This window comes from Cervus canadensis, chromosome 28 (assembly GCF_019320065.1).
Source record: "Cervus canadensis isolate Bull #8, Minnesota chromosome 28, ASM1932006v1, whole genome shotgun sequence".
NCBI classification, from domain to species: domain Eukaryota; kingdom Metazoa; phylum Chordata; class Mammalia; order Artiodactyla; family Cervidae; genus Cervus; species Cervus canadensis.
The window spans coordinates 22,375,680-22,398,193 of record NC_057413.1 but is presented as its reverse complement, the minus strand read 5'-3'; the positions used below and the strand labels follow the sequence as shown (position 1 = coordinate 22,398,193).

The 22,514-nt window shown below is 40.4% G+C and overlaps 2 protein-coding genes and 1 long non-coding RNA gene across 4 annotated transcripts; all 3 read right to left on the bottom strand.

The window, feature by feature from the left end:
* Window positions 1–798: 798 nt before the first annotated feature.
* On the bottom strand, window positions 799–4,267 carry LOC122429822. The gene is made up of 2 exons (XR_006266152.1): window positions 4,238–4,267; window positions 799–984 (listed from the first exon to the last, which is right to left on the bottom strand). It is a non-coding gene; the product is annotated as an uncharacterized LOC122429822 (long non-coding RNA).
* On the bottom strand, window positions 799–15,097 carry LOC122429816 (glyceraldehyde-3-phosphate dehydrogenase-like). 2 transcript variants are annotated; one of them, XM_043450473.1, is made up of 2 exons: window positions 15,085–15,097; window positions 799–1,920 (listed from the first exon to the last, which is right to left on the bottom strand). In XM_043450473.1, exon 2 carries the CDS (start codon window positions 1,881–1,883, stop codon window positions 1,002–1,004), a length of 882 nt encoding a protein of 293 aa, XP_043306408.1. In that variant the 5' UTR covers window positions 1,884–1,920; window positions 15,085–15,097; the 3' UTR covers window positions 799–1,001. The 2 variants fall into 2 exon arrangements, with proteins under 2 accessions (XP_043306408.1, XP_043306407.1); XM_043450472.1 differs by lacking the exon at window positions 15,085–15,097 and adding an exon at window positions 5,360–5,364 and having other exon boundaries at window positions 799–2,003.
* LOC122429818 (putative olfactory receptor 2B8) lies at window positions 11,050–12,024 on the bottom strand. The gene has a single exon (XM_043450474.1). The coding sequence runs from the start codon at window positions 11,986–11,988 to the stop codon at window positions 11,050–11,052; it is 939 nt and encodes a 312-aa protein (XP_043306409.1). The 5' UTR covers window positions 11,989–12,024.
* Window positions 15,098–22,514: the final 7,417 nt, after the last annotated feature.

Below are 22,514 nucleotides of genomic sequence, written 5' to 3'. Positions count from 1 at the left end.
GTCCTCAGTTTTATTCACCTTATGTGAGTGTACTAAGCTCATTCTCTACCTCATTTTCAAGTTCCTGCCTTTAATACAGTACCGGGCATTGGAACCTGGGTATGTAGACTAAGGACTCAGGTTGTACAAAATGAGTATATGAGTTGACTCTATCAGCGCTGGAATATCCTTAAGTTTTTCTTAAGCAAAAAGATGCTTTCTCTTGATAACTTCAAATACCTTCACAGGTACTGAAGATCAGCAATGTGTCTAGCTGGTAGGATGACATACGAAGGCAATTTCAAACTCTCAGGATTCCTTCTGAGTATAATGTCTTGGCTCTATGACAGACAGCTCATTATGAAAGCATGCGATTGGTATGAAACGGCAGTAAAACTGGTCTGGTGAAAACTGTTTACCTGGCTGAAGTCTCTGAAGAATGGATGTCCTGTACTGTTAATTAGCTGATGTCACCTAGCTGCCCAGAGATGACAATCCTCAGGGAAAATGAATATCAAAGAGAATGCAAGAGAATACCTAATCTGCCTCTTTTGTAACTTCTCTTAAATGACAGAGGTCAGATAACTCCCTAGACTTTGCAGTTATCTTAGCTCTCCTCTTTTAATGGCTTAGGTATTTTACTAAACACTTGAGATTTTTTCACACAATTGCAAAAAAACACACAAAAACTGCATATATAAATAAGAACTCACTCAGTTACTTAACTTTAAATATAAGTTAATTTTCACCTAATATTCATAACCAAATTTTTTCTTTGTTTCATAATTAAATTTATTTATATATATATATATTTGGGGGGGGTATAGGGTACTTTTATTGATGGTACAAGACAAGGCAGGGCTCCCTAAGCCCCTCCCCTTCCTCAGGGCCTTGGGGATGGAAACTGTGGAGGTCGGGAGATTCTCAGTGTGGTGGAGGATCAGGTGGGGCAAGGACTCCCCAGCAGCTGAGGAACTCTCTCTTCCTCTCGTGCTCCCGCTGGGGCTGGGGGTTCAGGGACCTTACTCCTTGGAGGCCATGTGGACCATGAGGTCCACCACCCTGTTGCTGTAGCCAAATTCACTGTCGTACCAGGAAATGAGCTTGACAAAGTGGTCTTTGAGGGCAATGCCAGCTCCAGCATCGAAGGTAGAAGAGTGAGTATCGCTGTTGAAGTCGCAGGAGACAACCTGGTCCTCAGTGTAGCCTAGAATGCCCTTCAGAGGGCCCTCTGACACCTGCTTCACCACCTTCTTGATCTCATCATACTTGGCAGGTTTCTCCAGGCGGCAGATCAGATCCACAATGGACACGTTGAGGGTGGGCACGCGGAAGGCCATGCCAGTGAGCTTCCCGTTGAGCTCAGGGATGACCTTGCCCACGGCCTTGGCAGCACCTGTAGAAGCAGGGATGATGTTCTGGGCAGCCCCTCGGCCATCACGCCACAGCTTCCCGGAGGGGCCATCCACGGTCTTCTGGGTGGCAGTGATAGCGTGGACGGTGGTCATGAGTCCCTCCATGATGCCGAAGTGGTCATGAATGACCTTGGCCAGGGGGGCCAAGCAGTTGGTTGTGCAGAAGGCATTGCTGACAATCTTGAGGGTGTTGTTATACTTCTCGTGGTTCACGCCCATCACAAACATGGGGGCAACGGCAGAAGGCACAGAGATGATGACCTTCTTGGCGCCACCCTTCAAGTGAGCCCCAGGCTTCTCCATGGTAGTGAAGACCCCAGTGGACCCCACCACATACTCAGCACCAGCATCACCCCACTTGATGTTGGCGGGATCTCGCTCCTGGAAGATGGTGATGGCCTTTCCATTGATGACAAGCTTCCCGTTCTCCGCCTTGACTGTGCTGTGGAACTTGCCGTGGGTGGAATCATACTGGAACATGTAGACCATGTAGTGAAGCTCAATGAAGGGGTCATTGATGGCGACGATGTCCACTTTGCCAGAATTAAAAGCAGCCCTGGTGACCAGGCGCCCAATGCGGCTGAATCCGTTCACTCCGACCTTCACCATCTTGTTGCAGAGATGCGGCTGGCACAGCACGAAAGTTACGGCTATCTGTTGAACAGGCAGGAGCAGAGAGCCAAATTTACTTATTTTTAATTGAAGGGGAATTGTTTTACAGTATTGTGTTGGCTTCTGCCAAACATCAATATGAATCAGCCATAGGTATACCTATGTCCCTTCCCTCTTGAGCCTCCCTCCACATCCTACTTCTCTAGGTTTTACAGAGCCCCTGTTTGAGTCCCTGAGTCATAGAGCAAATTATCACCAACTTCTAAGAGATCACAGAGTTAAAGTTTAGGCAGATTCTAACCTTTAAGGTAATATATTAAATGGCAACACCCACATTTTACTCCCAAACTTCTAATGTGGCTTAAGAAAAATATCAAGTCCTCAATGACATTGTTCATTTGCTATCAGAGAGTTGCAATAATTTACTTAAACAAACAGAAAAACTATTGACTTTTTAAATGGAACTTCCATGGTTTCCTACAGCTCAACTTGTCTTTCCATTTACAATGCACATGACTGAGTTAATCAAGATAGCCATAATTGCTAAAGTAAATTGAAACAAACTTGAAGGGTATTGTGTGTATTGAAGTTTGAAGATCAATCAATTTCAAAACAACTTATACACTTGACTATACAAGGAAAAGGCAGGAATACTTAACATCTGTCTATGGAAGGCTTTGGCCTAACCATCAAATGCAGCTTCAAAAAATATAAAATCTCTTCTTTTCCCACTAGAACGCATTTTGTTTCAGAGTAATAGACCACTGCTAGTTAATAGTATAAGCTGTCTCAGAGAAAGCTATTTAGGTTTGAAGCATCTTGGTTTTTATATGTTATTAGTCAGAAAAGCACAGAGCTTACATTTTATAGCCAGCCATTGCCCATATAAGCATAAATTCTTTTTTTTAATAACATTCTATCCCTAGAGAGAAACTATCTCTTCCTTAAAATAGTCTTAATTAGAATTTTCTCAGTAATCTCTCCACTAGTTAAATCCCAACATAATATTTATAAGGAGGCCTAGTAAAGACCAATATGTCACAGGGTGTCCAGAGATGGAGAGAATCAGAGGCCTGCTGTTAACATATCTTCCTGGTTCAATCTTGCTGATGCAAATATTAACTGGCAAAATAATGTTGCATAATAATTTGACATTTTCTAGTAATGCTTACTTGAAATTATATGCTTTTTTCCTATGCTATTTTTCAAAATTCTTGTTTTATATTGGAATATAATACAACAAAAGCATGATCTATTTTTTAGAAAATCTACAACTGAAGATTCATCAAAATAAAATCACTATTAAAGACCCTGTTAAGAGGATAATAAGATAAGCTACAAACTGGAAGAAAATATTTTCAAACTGCTTCTCATAGATCTTGAGTGATCAAGCCTGGTCCCTGGTCCCAAAGTTAAATCTTACTCAGAGATCACGAATCTGACATCATTCACCATAAGCTATCAGCAGTATACCTACATATTTGAAAAGTTATTCCCTGATGGCCCAACTTCCAATCAGCCTCCATCTAGATGCTGAATGAGGTTCTCCCTTTGAGAACATTAAGAGGGCTTGACAAGCCTTCAAATGTGGGAGCCACTAAGAATAAGGTGGAGCAGAAATACTCCACAATTGTTGACAAGCTACACCTCTGCCTGAGAGAGAAGGTGGGGGACAGAAACAACGGTAAACAGAGACAGACGCTTCGTTAAGCTACTGGGTTGTCAGGGTCTTTTTCTTATAGCAGCCTAGTCTTTAATTCAACTAATAGAGTTTTCCTCTCACATTTCTGGATTTTCCTCCCAATCTCGTGAAGAGTCTCAAAATTCTCTATTCAGTTCATTTCAGTCGCTCAGTAGTGTCCGACTCTTTGCAACCCCATGAACCACAGAATGCCAGGCCTCCTTGTCCATCACCAACTCCCGGGGTTTATTCAAACTCATGTCCATCGAGTCAGTGATGCCATCCAGCCATATCATCCTCTGTCATCCCCTTCTCCTCCTGCCCCCAATCCCTCCTAGCATCAGGGGCTTTTCCAGTGAGTAAACTCTTTGCATGAGGTGGCCAAAGTATTGGAGTTTCGGCTTCAGCATCAGTCCTTCCAATGAACACCCAAGACTGATCTCCTTTAGGATGGACTAGTTGGATCTCCTTGCAGTCCAAGGAACTCTCAAGAGTCTTCTCCAACACCACAGTTCAAAAGCATCATTTTTCGGCGCTCAGCTTTCTTCACAGTCCAACCCTCACATCCATACATGACCACTGGAAAAACCATAGTCTTGACTAGATGGACCTTTGTTGGCAAAGTGAAGTGAAGTCACTCGGTCATATCCGACTCTTTGTGACCCCACAGAATGACTGTAGCCTACCAGGCTCCTCTGTCCATGGGATTTCCCAGGCATGAATACTGGAGTGGGTTGCCATTTCCTTCTCCAGGGGATCTTCCCGACCCAGGGATTGAACCCGGGTCTTCCACATTGCAGGCAGATGCTTTACCATCTGAGCCACCAGGGAAGTTGGCTAAGTAATGTCTCTGCTTTTTAATATGCTATCTAGGTTGGTCATAACTTTCCTTCCAAGGAGTGAGCATCCTTTAATTTCATGGCTGCAGTCACCATCTGCAGTGATTCTGGAGCCCAAAAAAATAAAGTCTGACACTGTTTCCACTGTTTCCCCATCTATTTCCCATGAAGTGATGGGACCAGATGCCATGATCATAGTTTTCTGAATGTTGAGCTTTAAGCCAACTTTTTCACTCTCCTCTTTCACCTTCATCAAGAGGCTTTTAAGTTCCTCTTCATTTTCTGCCATAAGGTTGGTGTCATCTGTATATCTGAGGTTATTGATATTTCTCCCGGCAATCTTGTTTCCAGCTTGTGCTTCTTCCAGCCCCACATTTCTCATGATGTACTCTGCATATAAGTTAAATAAGCAGGGTGACAATATACAGCCTTGATGCACTCCTTTTCCTATTTGGAGCCAGTCTGTTGTTCCATGTTCAGTTCTGTTGCTTCCTGATCTGCATGCAGGTTTCTCAAGAGGCAGGTCAAGTGGTCTGGTATTCCCATCTCTTGAAGAATTTTCCACAGTTTATTATGATCCACACAGTCAAAGACTTTGGCATAGTCAGTAAAGCAGAAATAGATGTTTTTCTGGAACTCTCTTGCTTTTTCGATGATTCAGCAGATATTGGCAATTTGATCTCTGGTTCCTCTGCCTTTTCTAAAACCAGCTTGAACATCTGGAAGTTCACGGTTCATGTATTGCTGAAGCCTGGCTTGGAGAATTTTGAGCATTACTTTACTAGTGGTAAATTCTCTATTACCCAATCATTAAATGTTGAGGTGCCTCAAACCTTGGTCTTCAGTCTTCTTCTTTCTCTAAAATCTCTCCTCATGTAATATCCTTCATTCTTTTGGTTCCCAGGAGTAATGACCATTAGCAGTTGCTAGGAAAAAAAAAAAAAATGGAATCTGGGTAATGAACTCTAACCATTGTTTTTGTCTTTTCCTTGGTGTTTAGTCTTGTTTCACTTTTTCATAGGGTACCTGGTACAGAGGCATTGCGCCCCAAACCTCAGCTCAGGGGACTGTGTGCAGAAGCGCTGCAGATGACTAAATTCTAGATGTTGGCAGCAGGCCATAGCAGACACACCACACCTGGCACTGGGGTGTGGAGCCACAGGCAACACAAGCGCACCTGCCTGGGGAGAAGCCTGCCACCCGCTTCCGGATGATGAGAGAACCCAATCAAGCAACCTGCAGGTGGGCTGCCCAGCATAGGGCATACTCTAGATGCTGAGCTCCCATTTCTTCATTTTATGATTAAAGAGTAAAACTTGCCTTTCCTTCTACTTTTTTAAAATATTTATTTATTTTTATGAATTTATTTGTCTCTGCCAGGTCTTAGTTGCGGCATGCAGGACCTAGTTGACCAACCAAGGATCAAACCCAGGTCCCCTGCACTGGGAGTGCAGCGTCTTAGCCACTGGCCCCCAGGGAAGCTCCTTCCTTGACTTCTGAACTGACCTCTATCCTGTTCTATTGGCACAATCAACATCCAGCAGAAGGCCATTTTTTAGAGCCCAATTTCAAAGCGTTGGTGCCAGTTGCAAATGTCTTTGACAGTCAGAAACTCCAAACTTTGTATTTATGATCCAGATTATTTTCATAGGTCACCAGACTCTTTGTCATACTCTAGGCTTTCCAGAAAAGAACTTGAAACAAAGGTTTATGCACAAGCACTTAATGCAGAATGACATACAGGATCAAGAGTGAAAGCAAGGGAACAGAAGAGGAAGGAAAGCGGACTTGTCAAGGATACATTATCAAATTCGCCATTAGTATGGAGTAACTAGGTGTTCAATCACGTTTGTCCCCCTGAAGCATTTCTTAGGAGACATCCAACAGATCCCCAACACAGGAGAAGAAAGGAAAAATAATCTACACATCAGCTCTCATTACCCATTAGTCAAATCTTCACTCTGAATCTGAGCAGTCCCATGTAGGAGTCATCCTGGTGACAGGCCCCACTGTGTTCCTACTTACTGATTTGTTCACTTTGTTTGTTAACATTTGGCCATGCTGTGTGGCATGTGGATCTTAGTTTCCTGACCAGAGATGGAACCCTCGACTGCTGCAGTGGAAGCAGGACTCTTAACCACTGGGCCACCAGGAAAGACATTCCACTGATTGGATTTTTTTCTTTTGTTTTGGCTGCGCTCAGTCTTTGTTGCAGCTCTTCATTGCTCCATGCAGACTTTCTCTAGCTGCGGTGCAAGGAATTCTCACTGCTATGGCTTCTCTTTGGGGACCACGGGCTCTAGGGCAGGCCAGCTTCAGAGGTGTGGCTCATGGGATCTAGAGAGCTGGCTGGGTAGCTGTGGCACATGGCCTTAGTTGCTTCGCATCATGTAGGAACTTCCTAGACCAGGAATGTAACTTGTGTTCGCTGCATTGGCAGCAGGATTTTACCACTAGACTAGCAGGGAAGCCCCCAACTTACTGGTGACTGGGGAAAGAGGCTATGGAAATACACTGTGACCTCCTAGATCTTCCATGTGGAACAAAGAACAGACCCTAACAGTTACTATTTATGGAGGTAAAGAATGCGCAAAGAAAGACAGGACAGGCAAGCAGGAGAGTAGCCATAACTTAAACAATAAATTGATCACAAGGACTTGGAAACTGGCCTTCACCATATGAACATTCCAGGCCATCCTACTGGAAGACGAGAGATCACATCAAGGAGACGGAAACCATGCCAGCTGTGGCAATCCTGGATCAGGAAACCCTAAGCAGACCCAGTAGCGAACTGCAGGCATTTGAGTGAATCCAGCCAAGATCAGAAGAACTATCCAGCTAAGCTTAGCCCAAACATTCCATTTGAATGTAGGGTTCCAAAGAATAGCAAGGAGAGATAAGAAAGCCTTCCTCAGTGATCAATGCAAAGAAATAGAGGAAAACAACAGAATGGGAAAGACTAGAGATCTCTTCAAGAAAATTAGAGATACCAAGGGAACATTTCATGTAAAGATGGGTTCGATAAAGGACAGAAATTGTATGGACCTAACAGAAGCAGAAGATATTAAGAAGATGTGGCAAGAATACACAGAAGAACTGTACGAAAAAGATCTTCACGACCCAGATAATCACAATGGTGTGATCACTCACCTAGAGCCAGACATCCTGGAATGTGAAGTCAAGTGGGCTTTAGAAAGCATCACTATGAACACAGCTAGTGGATGTGATGGAATTCCAGTTGAGCTATTTCAAATCTTGAAAGATGATGCTGTGAAAGTGGTACACTCAATATGCCAGCAAATTTGGAAAACTCAGCAGTGGCCACAGGACTGGAAAAGGTCAGTTTTCATTCCAATCCTCAAGAAGGAATTCATAGGGCTTGGACTCCATCTGAGGCCTGTCCGTGCTGATCGTGCTCAGCCACCTCTCCAGTGAACTCTCTGCTTAGTGCCTATGGGAACGACAATGGAAGAATAAGACCCCCTCCGGACAGGGGAACCTTGAAGATCGTATCCAGGTTACTCATCACCTAAGAGAAAACAGACACTAATCACCCCTGCATCCAGACAGTATCTATCGGAATGTAACCACAGGCTTATCGGTTATTAACTGGTTGGAGTGTAACCTCGGGCTTATTGATTATTAACTGTTTGAACACATAACACGTGAATGACGGGGTTATTATGATTGTATTTACCCTTCCTTTGTAAGCCTCAAGGGACTTGGGGTGGTGGGTTTGGACACATACACATGAGGTATAAAAGATTTTCACAAATGCTGGTCGGGGTCCTTGGCTAAGATGAGACTCTGCCTTGGGCCCACCGATGTAATAAACTGCACTCCACTATCTGCATTGTCCTTCTGAGTGAGTTTGTTTCCCAGAAAGTGTGGCTATAACAATCCCAAAGAAAGGCAATGCCAAAGAATGCTCAAACTACCGCACGATTGCACTCATCTCACACGCTAGAAAGTAATGCTCAAAACTCTCCAAGCCAGGCTTCAACAATACGTGAACCATGAACTTCCAGATGCTCAAGCTGGTTTTAGAAAAGGCAGAGGAACCAGAGATCAAATTGCCAACATCCGCTGGATCATTGAAAAAGCAAGAGAGTTCCAGAAAAGCATCTACTTCTGCTTTATTGACTATGCCAAAGCCTTTGTGTGGATCACAATAAACTGTAGAAAATTCTTCAAGATGTGGGAATACCAGACCACTTGATCTGCCTCTTGAGAAACCTGTATGCAGGACAGGAAGCAACAGTTAGAACTGGACATGGAACAACAGACTGGTTCCAAATTGGAAAAGGAGTACATCTAGGCTGTATATTGTCACCCTGCTTATTTAATTTATATGCAGAGTACATCATGAGAAACGTGGGGCTGGAAGAAGCACAAGCTGAAATCAAGATTGCCGGGAGAAATATCAATAACCTCAGATATGCAGATGACACCACCCTTATGGCAGAAAGTGAAGAGGAACCGAAAAGCCTCTTGATGAAGGTGAAAGAGGAGAGTGACAAAGTTGGCTTAAAGCTCAACATTCAGAAAACTATGATCATGGCATCTGGTCCTATCATGAGAGGGTAACAGGCAGGAAGGCCAGGGGTCTCCAAACGGAGGAAATAGGCTGAAAGCGTCAGACATTTTTATCTCTCTTAAGTGGCAGGAGGAAACAAACTGGCGATATTTTTTTCCTTCTCTCTACAAATATAAAAGGAGGTTTCTCTTAAAATGCTGTGTTGCCATGACACCTGGTTTCACCTGAAGCTAACTATTCTCAAACCTTAAGTTAACCAATACATTTTTTCTTATGGAAATGTTTGTCCTAAGCTATGTTAATGTGCTATGCATTTACCCCAGACTCTGTAAATTCCGCCAAATGGCTCAGGAACTACTTGACAGACCAGTATGTTATACTCAGATATTGTTCCCCTAATCTATGTAAATGAAACTATTTGTTTGGTAATCTGCCCTTCTACAAGATTCAAGTCAATCGTTTTATGGCCTGGGATGAATTCTCTGGTGCCAAGATTATCACAAAATGCAATTTATGGATGAGGGGCCTGGTGCCATTCTGAGTTTTAAGACATTCCTTTCTTTTCATTAACAGACTGCAAGTGACTATATAACATCCAGCTGAAGACTAGCAGGCGGGTACTCTTTCTGCCCCCTTCTGATGTCTATGTCAGAAGCCTTCTCTATCTCCTTTATACTTTAATAAAACTTTATTACACAAAAGCTCTGAGCGATCCAGCCTCGTCTCTGGCCCCATATTGAATTCATCTTCTCCGGAGGCCAAGAACCGGCGTCTTATCATTCAGCAACAACCTTTCAATCACTTCATGGGAAACAGATGGGGAAACAGTGGAAACAGTACCAGACTTTATTTTGGGGGGCTCCAAAAATCACTGCAGATGGTGATTGCAGCCAAGAAATGAAAAGACGCTTACTCCCTGGAAGGAAAGTTATGACCAACCTAGATAGCATAGTAAAAAGCAGAGACATTACTTTGCTAACAAAGGGCCGTCTAGTCAAGGCTATGGTTTTTCCAGTGGTCATGTATGGATGTGAGAGTTGGACTGTGAAGAAAGCTGAGCACCGAAGAATTGATGCTTTTGAACTGTGGTGTTGGAGAAGACTCTTGAGGGTCCCTTGGGCTGCAAGGAGATCCAACCAGTCCATCCTAAAGGAGATCAGTCTTGGGTATTCATTGGAAGGACTGATGCTGAGGCTGAAACTCCAATACTTGGCTACCTCATGAGAAGAGTTGACTCATTGGAAAAGACCCTGATGCTGGGAGGGATTGAGGGCAGGAGGAGAAGGGGACGACAGAGGATGAGATGGCTGGATGGCATCACCGACTTGATGGACATGAGTTTGAGTAAATTCCGGGAGTTGGTGATGGACAGGGAGGCCTGGTGTGCTGCGATTCATGGGGTCGCAAAGAGCTGGGCACGACTGAGCGACTGAACTGAACTGAACTGATCTGAAGGTTAGCCCAGCTAATCTTTATCTCATAATTGTGAGATAAATTAATGATTGGTGTTTTAAGCAACTAATTTTTGAAGTGATTTGCTTTATAGAAAAAGCTGATATCTACCCTGTGTCATCTGAAGACATGTGTTGTAGCAGTAGCAAATCTTTGGAGATAATAAAATGTAAATATTCCTTACAGCATTTCAGTGGTTTCTTGTTCTTATTTTGGCTGTGTTTTCCTATGATATATTCACATATCATTTTGAAAACAGATGTGGAATAATGTACCTAAAAGGGAGTGCAAACAAGAAGCTTTAAAAAACAGTAACTACAAAACAGATGCTGTCAGAACACTGAATCTGCATCTCTGGAAGTTGAAATGAATACAGGAACTTAGAATTTGACCACTCACTTTTCAAAGGGAATGAAGTAAACAAATTCCCTTCCGAGTTGTCAGAGGGAATTTTAGATGACTCATGGGGCATACATATATATCTAAATAGATTTGCCATTCAAAGTCCTTCCATTAAACTGTCCTCCGCACCCATCATCTGGAGTCAGACTCCTTCCAAAGCACCTTCTCCATTGCTCCCTTCACATCTTTGTTCCTCAGTGTATATATGAGGGGGTTGGTCATGGGGATAATGACAGTGTAGAAGAGAGACATGAACTTGTCCTGATCCTGAGAGTTGTTGCTGCTGGGCTGAAAATACACAGAGATGGCTGTGCCAAAGAGCAGGGAGACCACCGTGAGGTGGGATCCACATGTGCCAAATGCTTTTCTCTGCCCTGCAGTGGACTTGATTCTTAAGACTGCCCTGACAATCAGACCATAGGAGAACATGATTAATGAAACAGGTGTGAGAAGAATGATGACACTGGTAAAGAAGATCGAATACACATTCATAGTGGTGTCAACACAGGCAAGTTTGAGAAAAGGAGGGATCTCACAAAGGAAGTGGTCTAATTTATTTCTCCCACAAAGTGGTAAAAGGAAAATGAGAACTGTCTGCAACAAGGAGTTGGCAAAACCAATGATCCATGAAGCAGAAGCCATCAGGACACACAGACGGGGATGCATGATTACTGTGTAGTGAAGGGGCCTGCAAACAGCTGCATAGCGGTCAAATGCCATAACTCCTAGGAGAAGACATTCTGTACATCCCAAACCCAGAGAAATGAACATTTGAACTACACAACCACCATAGGAGATGGATTTGTCTGCTCCACTGAGATTAACCAGGAACTGGGGAACGATGCTGGTGGTGTAGCACATGTCCAAAAAGCTCAGGTTAGAGAGGAAAAAGTACATAGGGGTGTGAAGACATGGGTCCAAGTAGGACAATACAATGATGGTTGAGTTTCCCAGCAAAGTGAAGATGTAGAAGATCAAAAGAATGACCAAGAGGACCAGCTCAAGTTGAGGCCTGTCAGAGAAACCTAGTAGGATAAACCCAGTGAAAGAACTTCCATTTTTCTGTTCCATCCTCTGCTAGCACAGGGCTCCTGTCAAACCAAGCATTTAACAATTTATAAAAGGTATTTTCCAAAACAGAGCAGGTTGAAGAGGAAAATCTATCATGTTCAAAGGCATGGCCACAGGATTTTATGTACAACTATTTGAATAAATCATGTACCCATTGAAATTGATACATCTTAACTCAATTAGTTCTATACTGTTCACAAAAAGTTATATATTGATATTTAATACAATAAAATAATAAGTAAAATACTAAGATCAAATAATGAACCTTGGTTTGCATCAATCATAGATATAATATGTCTTTCAGATTGAGATTAATACGACTGAAGTACAATCATTATATATGTACATTTTAGACAAATTGGAAATAAGGGAAAATCAAGGCAGAATGATTAGAAAGAGTAAGAAGGATGTAGTCAGAGGGAGAAAGTTTATTTTAAATATGTATCTCATAATTCTATATAACTGTATGTGTACATACCTCACATGTAATTGAATAATACAAAAAAAATCTCTAAAATGCATTCAGATATAGAATTTTATAAGCTAGAACATAGTTATACAAAGGATTATATTACATTTGAAATATCACTAAGAGTGCTGCGTGCATGGCAGAATTGTTGTCTCTCTACTCCTAATACATTATATTTGTGAATGCTAACCCCAATCTTTTTGTATAGTAGTAAAAAATAAACCCATTCAATCGAAAATATCACCATTCAATTACAGTGCTTAACGCTTGCCCTTGAGTTACCTAAAATTACTATACCATTTTAACAAGAACTCCAAAACTTTATTCACTGTGCATAGTCAGTTCATGGGCTTCCCTGATGACTCATGAGTAAAGAACCTGCCTGCCAATGAAGGAGATACAGGAAATGTGGGCTCAGTCCCCGCATCAGGAAGATACACTGGAGAAGAAAATGGCAACCCACTCTAGTACAGAGAAACTACTGGGCTACAGTCCATGCAGTCGTAAAGACTCAGACATGACTTAGTGACCAAACAACAAAAATACTCAGTTCACAGCAGAAGTTCAAAACCAGTGATCATCACTTACCTCTTCTTTCTGTTGATTCCATTTTCAGGTATTACCAGCAACTAAAATGCCTGGAATTCCTAAAGAAGATAGGATTATTCACTATCAACATTTTAATCAAGATAAATATTTTTTAAAGATATCCAGTTGTGTAATCTGTGTACAAAGTGTAATGCTTTACAACACTCCCTATGATAAATAATTAGATAGATAAATATATACAAACACAGATGCACTGTCAATGCAATGACAGGTCAAAAATAGGATGTAAAACTAAAAGTATTAATAATATGAGGGAAGATATAAAGAAAAGTACACTTTGGTATTATAAAAATCTAAAAACATCCATTTACATTAGGATTACATTAAGCTTAGCCAAGATTATTAAAATCCTAAATTTGTAAACAAAAATTAGGTCTCTTTGATATCAAAGGTTGTGTTTTTAGCAAACACATTGCTTTACTGCCAGACATGAATATATTGAAATTCAAAGGACACCACTGCAGATGGCAGGGTTTACAATTTCATAAGATTTAATCCTTTCTTTGATTTCTTATAAAAATGTGATCCGTGGTATCCAAACAGGAGTCTATATAGAAAAAAATTTATAACAGAATTATAAAATTTTGACAGATAGTCTAAATGTGCAATGACAGGATATATTCCCTGACACCTGCTCAGAAGAGCAAATACAACCTATGTCTCAGTCTCATGAACATATATACAAATATTGACACATTCATCCTAGATGAACTGCTAGAAAAGTTTTCTAAATGTACCTAATAAAGGAAGCATTCACCAAAGTGAAGGGAAATATAAAATGTTAATTCGTCAAAGGAAAACACTAATTCAGTAACAGACCAGTGTAATGAAACAATGATATAATTTATCATCATATCAATAAGGACCAGAAAGGCAGTTGATAAAAGAGAAAATCTTGTCAAGATGAAGTTGTTCAAACCATGTGCAACTATACAGAATAATATTCATTTATTAAAAGAAGGATGCTGAATGACTAGGTATCTGACAGGTCTAAAACTGAATGATTTCAGATTAAAAAATTTAATATCAGACAACAACAAACAAAAGCAACACCAACTAAAACAGAAGAAAAGAATGTAATGTCTTCGTATGTTACAAATGATTCCAGTCCAAGTGGAGATTACACTGGAAGGTAATTAGGATACCAATGTCATATTAGTCTTCTTTAAATTCTTTTTCTCTAAAGAAATTCAGGAAGTTATCCCTTCCTGAGGAAACCAGATATGGGGAACGTCAATGTGCAAGATGCATCATCACAATGATCTCAAGAGTACATTCTGCTGGCCTGGGTCACACCAATCCCTTGCTCCTTCCCTACTCAGCACCCACGCTTCCTAAAGCTGTTTGCACCACCACGGAAGGCAATGTTCCAAGGTAAGGGATATTGTTTGGCTAAGGTTAAGTGGGAAATTTTTATTTCCTTCCTACCACATTTAAAGAATTCTGCTTTTTAATTGAGAATTATCATCTATGTTAAAATATGTATCAATTGAACTAATGCAATAAGGAATACTGATATGTATGAGACAACTACATAAATAATAAAAATTAGAAATATTAAGCACATTCATCCTAGCTACAAGAACAACAAATACTATCCTTGGTAACCATCATGATATGACATGAAATAGGCAAGTTCTGCTATACAAGCTACATATCAATAAATACTTGGATACAAAAGAGAAATCATTGAAAAAATCAAAGTATATGTATGTATGTATAGAAAATATTAAGTAGGTAAAATTAAACAGATTCTATGATATAAAGATGACATCTTACATAACAATTATTTTTTAAAACAATACAATAGAAAATTATATCTCACAAGAACACAATTCTACTATACTAATTAAGAGAAGAGGCATCAAATGAGAAAGGTTAAATGCTTAATACAGACACATATCACTGGTAGAGGTATATTTACAATTATAATAACTATATATTCAGTTCAGTTCAGTCGCGCAGTCATGTCCGACTTTTTGCCACCCCATGAATTGCAGTATGCCAGGCCTCCCTGTCCATCACCAACTCCAGGAGTTTGCCCAAGCTGATGGCCATTGAGTCGGTGATGCCATCCAGCCATCTAATCCTCTGTCGTCACCTTCTCCTCCTGCCCCCAATCCTTCCCAGCATTAGGGGATTTTCCAATGAGTCAACTCTTCGCATGAGGTGGCCAAAGTATTGGAGTTTCAGCCTCAACATTAGTCCTTCCAATGAACACCTAGGACTGATCTCCTTTAGGATGGACTGGTTGGATCTCCTTGCAGCCCAAGGGACTCTCAAGAGTCTTCTCCAACACCACAGTTCACAAGCATCAATTTTTCGGCACTCAGCTTTCCTCACAGTCCAAATCTCACATCCATACATGACCACTGGGAAAACCATAGCCTTGACTAGACAGACCTTTGTTGGCAAAGCAATGTCTCTGCTTTTTAATATACTATCCAGATTGGTCATAACTTTCCTTCCAAGGAGTAAGGGTCTTTTAATTTCATGGCTGCAATCACCATCTGCAGTGATTCTGGAGCCCAAAAAAATAAAGTCTGACACTGTTTCCACTGTTTCCCCATCTATTTCCCATGAAGTGATGGGACCAGATGCCATGATCTTAGTTTTCTGAATGTTGAGCTTTAAGCCAACTTTTTCACTCTCCTCTTTCACCTTCATCAAGAGGCTTTTTAGTTTCTCTTCACTTTCTGCCAGAAGGGTGGTGTCATCTGCATATCTGAGGTTATTGATATTTCTCCCGGCAATCTTGTTTCCAGCTTGTGCTTCTTCCAGCCCCACGTTTCTCGTGATGTACTCTGCATATAAGTTAAATAAGCAGGGTGACAATATACAGCCTTTATGTACTCCTTTTCCTATTTGGAACCAGTCTGTTATTCCATGTCCAGTTCTAACTGTTGCTTCCTGATCTGCATACAGGTTTCTCAAGAGGCAGATCAAGTGGTCTGGTATTCCCATCTCTTGAAGAATTTTCCACGGTTTATTGTGATCCACACAGTCAAAGGCTTTGGCATAGCCAAGAAAGCAAAAGTAGATGATTTTTGGAACTCTCTTGCTTTTTTGATTATCCAGAGGATGTTGGCATTGTTGTTCTCTGGTTCCTCTGCCTTTTCTAAAACCAGCTTGAACATTTGGAAGTTCATGGTTCACATATTGTTGAAGCCTGGCTTGGAGAATTTTGAGCATGACTTTCTAGCCTGTGAGATGAGTGCAATTGTGTGGTAGTTTCAGCATTCTTTGGCATTGCCTTTCTTTGGGATTGGAATGAAAACTGACCTTTTCCAGTCCTGTGACCACTGCTGAGTTTTCCAAATTTGCTGGCATATTGAGTGTACCACTTTCACAGCATCATCTTTCAGGATTTGAAATAGCTCAACTGGAATTCCATCACATCCACTAGCTTTGTTCGTAGTGATGCTTCCTAAGGCCCACTTGACTTCACATTCCAGGATGTCTGGCTCTAGCTGAGTGTGAGTGATCACACCATCATGATTATCTGGGTCATGAAGATCTTTTTTGTACAGTTCTTCTGTGTATTCTTGCCACCTCTTCTTAATATCTTCTGCTTCTGTTAGGTCCACACAATTTCTGTCCTTTATCGAACCCATCTTTACATGAAATGTTCCCTTGGTATCTCTAATTTTCTTGAAGAGATCTCTAGTCTTTCCCATTCTGTTGTTTTCCTCTATTTCTTTGCATTGATCACTGAGGAAGGCTTTCTTATCTCTCCTTGCTATTCTTTCGAACTCTGCATTCAGATGGGAATATCTTTCCTTTTCTCCTTTGCTTCTCTTCTTTTCACAGCTATTAGTAAGTCCTCCTCAAGCAGCCATTTTGCTTTTTTGCATTTCTTTTCCATGTGGATGCTCTTGATCCCTGTCTCCTCTACAATGTCACGAACCTCCATCAATAGTTCATCAGGCACTCTGTCTATCAGATCTAGTCCCTTAAATCTATTTCTCACTCCACTGTATAATCATAAGGGATTAGATTTGGGTCATACCTGAATGGTCTAGTGGTTTCCCTACTTTCTTCAATTTCAGTCTGTATTTGGCAATAAGGAGTTCATGATCTGAGCCACAGTCAGCTCCTGGTCTTGTTTTTGCTGACTGTATAGAGCTTCTCCATCTTTGGCTGCAAAGAATATAATCAATCTGATTTCAGTGTTGACCATCTGGTGATGTCCATGTGTAGAATCTTCTCTTGTGTTGTTGGAAGAGGGTGTTTGCTATGACCAGTGTGTTCTCTTGGCAAAACTCTAATAGCCTCTGCCCTGCTTCATTCTGTGCTCCAAGGCCAAATGTGCCTGTTACTCTGGGTGTTTCTTGACTTCCTACTTTTGCATTCCAATCCCCTATAATGAAGAGGATATCTTTTTTGGGTGTTCATTCTAAAAGGTCTTGTAGGTCTTCATAGAACTGTTCAACTTCAGCTTCTTCAGTGTTACTGGTTGGGCATAGGCTTGGATTACTATGATATTGAATGGTTTGCCTTGGAAATGAACAGAGATCATTCTGTCATTTTGAGATTGCATCCAAGTACTGCATTTCGAATTCTTTTTTTGACCATGATGGCTACTCTATTTCTTGTAAAGGATTCCTGCCCACAGTAGTAGATATAATGGTCATCTGAGTTAAATTCACCCATTCCAGTCCATCTTAGTTCACTGATTCCTAGAATGTCGACGTATATTACTGAGACATAACTAACATTTTAGTGGAAGAAGAAGTATTTCAAGAAAACTAGCTACTTGCTGTGCAAACCAAACATCTTAAAGACAGAAGATCTCAAGATAATGTCTCTTAAGGTATCTCAAATTATGCAACATTCACTGACAAATTTAAAGTTCAAACTCTACCCTATCCAGTTCCTCAAGGAATCCTGAAAAGGTGCAGACTCAGAGCCATAACTGAATCACCTTTGCCTTAATAATCCTTCTGTCTTGGCTTATCTCTGATACATTAGGACTGGTCCCTAATAGTAATGAAGGACTTATAAATGAGGAGGAAGTGGATCTATCATGGTATGAGAAATAACAGTTCTAATCAGTATGGACAACGTTTGGCCAGGTTGGGAAAGAGAGGCTTTAGTAGGAAGTCCTTTGCAAGCTGTTTATTGATCAAATGTTCTCAGGATAAAGAGAAGCAAAGAGCAAAATAGAGTGGACAATGCCAAGCAAGGATGTGATCACAAATGGAATAGCATAAGCCTGATCCGAGAGAAATCTGGAACAGGACTGTCCAACAGAACTATCTGCTGATAAAAAGTATTCTATCTTCACTAACACAATCACTGCTACCCACATGCTGCTGACTGAGCATTTCAAGGGTGGCAGCTAAGGAACTGAAGTTTAAATTCAAATTTAATTCATGTTAATTTAAATACCTAGTCACTTAAATGTGACGAGTTACTAGTATACAGAATAACAAGCTATGAAGCGTGCATTGTGTCAGATGTAGCTCCACTTGACCCAAAGACAGCCTTTTATATATCCCAAGAGTCTGTCATTGACTGCAAGCTGACCCAACCAAGTTCAGGAGACCTCCTGGCGATGCGGCTCCCATTCAACTGATGGCAATTTTCTGAAGAAGGAATGGGCTCTGAAGCTATCAGTCAATACTCATTACAAATATGGTGTGGACCGGTGCACCCACCAGCCAGTAGAAAAGATCTGAGCTGGACACCGAAAGCATTCATACAAAACCTAAAGTCCATTCATACAAAATGTAGAGTCCATTCATAATTGTGTGCAAAGATGAAAGGACAGGCACCAGTGTACACTGCACATCACCTCAGTGCAAGTCCGTCAAAAAATTGTCTTTTGCCTTATTCACCAATAAATTAAACATTCAGATCACCTTTTCTGACCCATGTTTCTCCTCTCAAATTGATATTTCTCCTCAGTTGGAGAATGATCGTTTTTCATTAACAATAAATTCAAAAATGCATTGACACAATAACCATGAAATGGACCTTCAGTGCTGTAACTGTCAAACTAGCATTTGGAACATTGCGTATGTTCATTTCTTTGAGAAAAATGAACATTTTAAAACTACAGATATTGACAATACACTTTGAGAAACATTATGTAATTTCAGAGCAAATAGGAGCTGAGGAAAAAATGAAAGTGTAGAGTCTAACATGTTCACATTCACATATATGCTATTATTCAATTACTGAAGGACATGTTTTATGACAACCAAATACCCTGAATTTAAATTCTTTCATATATCCATATTGAGACATAATGAATACACTACAATAGGATGAAATGTCTAGGAACACAAAGTTGGCTTCCATAAGGAACACTTAAGTTTAGTTCTTAAATTTGATGAATTTCTATAGGAGTTTCTGTTTCTTTTGCCAACTGACATGTATGTTACTCAAATTAGCTTTTAAGGAACACTTGCAACTGAAAACAAACGAACTTACCAATTCTTAAATTACCAAAGAGATCACGATCCAGTCCTCTTAATCTTATCCACCTTATGTGAGTGTACTAAGCTCATTCCCTATCTCATTTCCAGTTCCTGCCTTTAACACAGTACTGGGCATTGGAACCTGTGTATGTAGACTAAGGACACAGATTGTATGAAATGGGTACACAGGTTGACTCTACCAACTCGGAATTGGGATATCCTTAATTTTCCTTAAGCAAGAAGATGCTTTCTCTTGATAACTTCAAATACCTTCACAGGGTCCTGAAGATTGGCATTCTGTCTAGCTGGTAGGATGACATAGGAAGGCAATTTCAAACTCTCAGGATTCCTTCTGAATATAATGCCTTGGCTCTATGACAGAGAGCTCATTATGAAAGCATGAGATTGGTATGAAACTGCAACATAGTGATCTGGTGAAAACAGTTTACCCGACTGAAGTCTCTGGGGAATGTATGTCCTGTACTGTTAATTGGCTGATGTCACCTAGCTGCCCAGAGATGACAATCCTCAGGGAAAATGAATATCAAGGAGAACGCAAGAGGATACTTAATCTGCCTCTTTTATAACTTCTTATAATTGACAGAGGTCAGAAATTCCCTTGATTTCTCAGTTATCTTAACTCTCCTCTTTTAATGATTTAGATATTTTACTAAACACTTGATATTTTTTCATACAATTGCAAAAAAAATTATCCATATATAAATAAGAACTCATTCAGTTACTTAATTTTAAATGTAAATTAATTTTTATCTAATATTCATAACCAACTTTTAAGGAATCACAGAGTTACCAATTAGGCAGTTTCTATCTCATCTTTAAGGTAAATATATTAAAGGCCAACCACCACATTTTACTCCCAAACTTCTAATATGGGTAAGGAAAAACTACCAGTCCTCTATGACATTGTTCAATTTCTATCTGAAAGTTGTAATGATTTACATAAACAAACAGAAAAATTATTGACTTTTTAAGTGAAACGTCCATGGTTTGTTTAAGTTCAACTCAATTTTGCATTTATTTCCACATGACTGAGTTAAACAAGATAGCTATAATCCTTAAAGTAAACTGAAAGAAACTTGATGGATATTGTGTGTTTTGAAGTTTGAAGATCAATTAATTTCAAAACAACTTATACACTTGACTATACAGGCAAAAGGCAGGAATAATTAGCATCTGTCCATGGAAGGCTTTGGCCAAAACCATCAAAAGCAGCTTCAAAAAATATACAATCTCTTCTCTCCACTAGAACACATTTTCTTTCAGAGTAATAGACAACTTCTAGTTAGTTGTATATCTAAGGGAAAGCTATTCAGGTTTGAAGTATCTTGGTTTTTATGTCATTAATCAGACAAGCATACATATCTTCCACAACTAATTTACATGCTATAGCCAAGCATTTCCCATAGAATCATAAATACACTTTTTAAAATATATTTTAACCATAGGGAAAATTATCTTTTCCTTAAAATACTCTTAGAATAGAATTTTCTCAGTAATCTCTCTACTAGTTAAATTGCATGGTAATATTTATAAGGAGGTCGAGTAAAGATTAGTATTGCATAGGGTGTCCAGAAATGGAGGGAATTACAGACCTGAAATTAACATTTCTTCCCATTTCCATCTTGATGTTGTGCAAATATTAACTGGAAAAATAACATTGGATAATAATTTGACATTATCTAGAATGTGATGTGGATGTGATGGACAATGGAAGTAAAGTCTGATACTGAAAAGAGCAATACTGCATAGGAACCTGGAATGTTAGGTCCATCAGTTCAATTCAGTCGCTCAGTCGTCTCCGACTCTTTGCAACCCCATGAACCACAGTATGCCAGGCCTCCCTGTCCATCACCAACTCCCGGAGTCCACCCAAACCCATGACCATCGTGTCGGTGATGCCATCCAACCATCTCATCCTCTGTCGTCCCCTTTTCCTCCTGCCGTCAATCTTTCCCAGCATTGGGGTCTTTTCAAATGACACAGCTCTCTGCATCAGGTCCCCAAAGTATTAGAGTTTCAGCTTCAACATAAGTCCCTCCAATGAACACACAGGACTGATCTCCTTTAGGATGGACTGGTTGGATCTCCTTGCAGTCCAAGGGACTCTCAAGAGTCTTCTCCAACATCACAGTTCAAAAGCATCAATTCTTCGGCACTCAGTTTTCTTTATAGTCCAACTCTCACATCCATACATGACTACTGGAAAAACCATAGCCTTGACTAGACAGACCTTTGTTGGTAAAGTAATGTCTCTGCTTTTTAATATGCTGTCTAGGTTGGTCATAACTTTCCTTCCAAGGAGTAAGCGTCTTTTAATTTCATGGCTGCAATCACCATCTGCAGTGACTTTGGAGCCCAGAAAAATAAAGTCAGCCACTGTTTCCACTGTTCGTCCATCTATTTGCCATGACATGATGGGACCAGTTGCCATGATGTTAGTTTTCTGAATGTTGAGCTTTCAGCCAACTTTATCACTCTCTTCTTTCACTTTCATCAAGAGGCTATTTAGTTCTTCTTCACTTTCTGCCATAACGGTGGTGTCATCTGTATATCTGTGGTTATTGATATTTCTCCCAGCAATCTTGATTTCAGCTTGTGCTTCCTCCAGCCCAGCGTTTCTCATGATGTACTCTGCACATAAGTTAAATAAGCAGGGTGACAATATACAGCCTGGATGTACTTCTTCCCCGATTTGGAACTAGTCTATTGTTCCATGTCCAGTTCTAACTGTTGCTTCTTGACATACATACAGATTTTCAGGATGCAGGTCAGGTGGTCTGGTATTCCCATCTCCTTCAGAATTTTCCACAGTTTGCTGTGATCCACAAAGGCTTTGGCATAGCCAATAAAGCAAAAGTAGATGTTTTTCTGGAACTCTCTTGCTTTTTTGATTATCCAGAGGATGTTGGCATTGTTGATCTCTGGTTCCTCTGCCTTTTCTAAAACCAGCTTGACCATCTGGAAATTCATTGTCCACGTATCGCTGAAGTCTGGTTTGGAGA

Coding starts and splice junctions, on each gene's coding strand:
- LOC122429816 (XM_043450472.1), bottom strand. CDS start 2,003: ATGGTGAAGGTCGGAGTGAACGGATTCAGCCGCATTGGGCGCCTGGTC.
- LOC122429818 (XM_043450474.1), bottom strand. CDS start 11,988: ATGGAACAGAAAAATGGAAGTTCTTTCACTGGGTTTATCCTACTAGGT.